The sequence below is a fragment of the Apaloderma vittatum genome, unplaced genomic scaffold, assembly GCF_000703405.1.
Source record: "Apaloderma vittatum isolate BGI_N311 unplaced genomic scaffold, ASM70340v1 scaffold37762, whole genome shotgun sequence".
Lineage (NCBI taxonomy): Eukaryota > Metazoa > Chordata > Aves > Trogoniformes > Trogonidae > Apaloderma > Apaloderma vittatum.
In genome coordinates this window covers 1-810 of record NW_009702601.1, presented here as the reverse complement: position 1 = coordinate 810, position 810 = coordinate 1, and the positions used below count along the sequence as shown (strand labels likewise).

The following is an 810-nucleotide window of genomic DNA, read 5'->3' as shown; positions in this document are numbered from 1 at the left end:
CCAGCCGGTCCCCACCCTGCGGTCAACACCAGTGCCTTAGCTAATCCTGTCAGCCTTATGAGCCTGCCCAGTGACACGTGCAGCATGACGGCCGTGCCGCACCATGGGCACCTGCATTCCTACGCTAATAACCAAGGGGCACACATGAGCTTGCTGGATTCCCTGCAGGGCCCCTACCCGGGGGCCGTCCACCCCCCCGTGTTGGGCCAAGACAGGTTCCCAGCAGACCTGGACCTGGACATGTTCAACGGGAGCCTGGAGTGCGACGTGGAGTCCATCATCCTGAATGACTTTATGGACAGCGACGAGATGGACTTCAACTTCGACTCGGCTCTCCCGCCGCCGAACGGGGCCCTGCCTGGGGGGCCGCAGCCCACGAACCAGAGCTGGGTGCCCGGGTGACACCCACCCCAGGGTGGGGGGGGCTCGCCACCGAGAAGCCACGAGGGGAACATTGAGACTAACTATTTTTTTTTTTCCTCCTTTCTCTTCTGCCTTTGTTTGTTAAGATGGGCTAGAGCCATCGGTCTGAGCTTGAGGTCAAACACGAAACACAAACCGTAAGGTCAAATCTTGGGATGGGGTAGGACCCTCAGCCCCCGGGCATGCCCAGTCTGCTGGGCCCTCCCGCAAGCATTGCTCCTGCCGGGAGGGTCATCCTGCGGGCTTGGGTCCCCCCAGGGTGGGGGCTCTGCTCGGGGTGAGCTCACAGGGTTGAGGAGGGGAGGCGTATTTATTCGATTTCATGCACTCGTTTGCCATTGAGTTATTGGAAGGAAGAACGGGCTGAGCTTCGGGAGAGGAGGAGAG

At 60.5% G+C, this 810-nt stretch overlaps 1 protein-coding gene across 1 annotated transcript in view; it reads left to right on the top strand.

Annotated features, from left to right (window-relative positions):
• The window catches only part of LOC104270058 (forkhead box protein O6-like), a gene marked incomplete at its 5' end in the record, with an annotated part of 767 nt that extends 365 nt beyond the window's left edge, over positions 1-402 (top strand). The window contains one exon of the mRNA XM_009864300.1: positions 5-402. Coding sequence (XP_009862602.1) covers positions 5-402 — 398 coding nt within the window. The remainder of the gene's footprint in view (positions 1-4) is intronic.
• Positions 403-810: the final 408 nt, after the last annotated feature.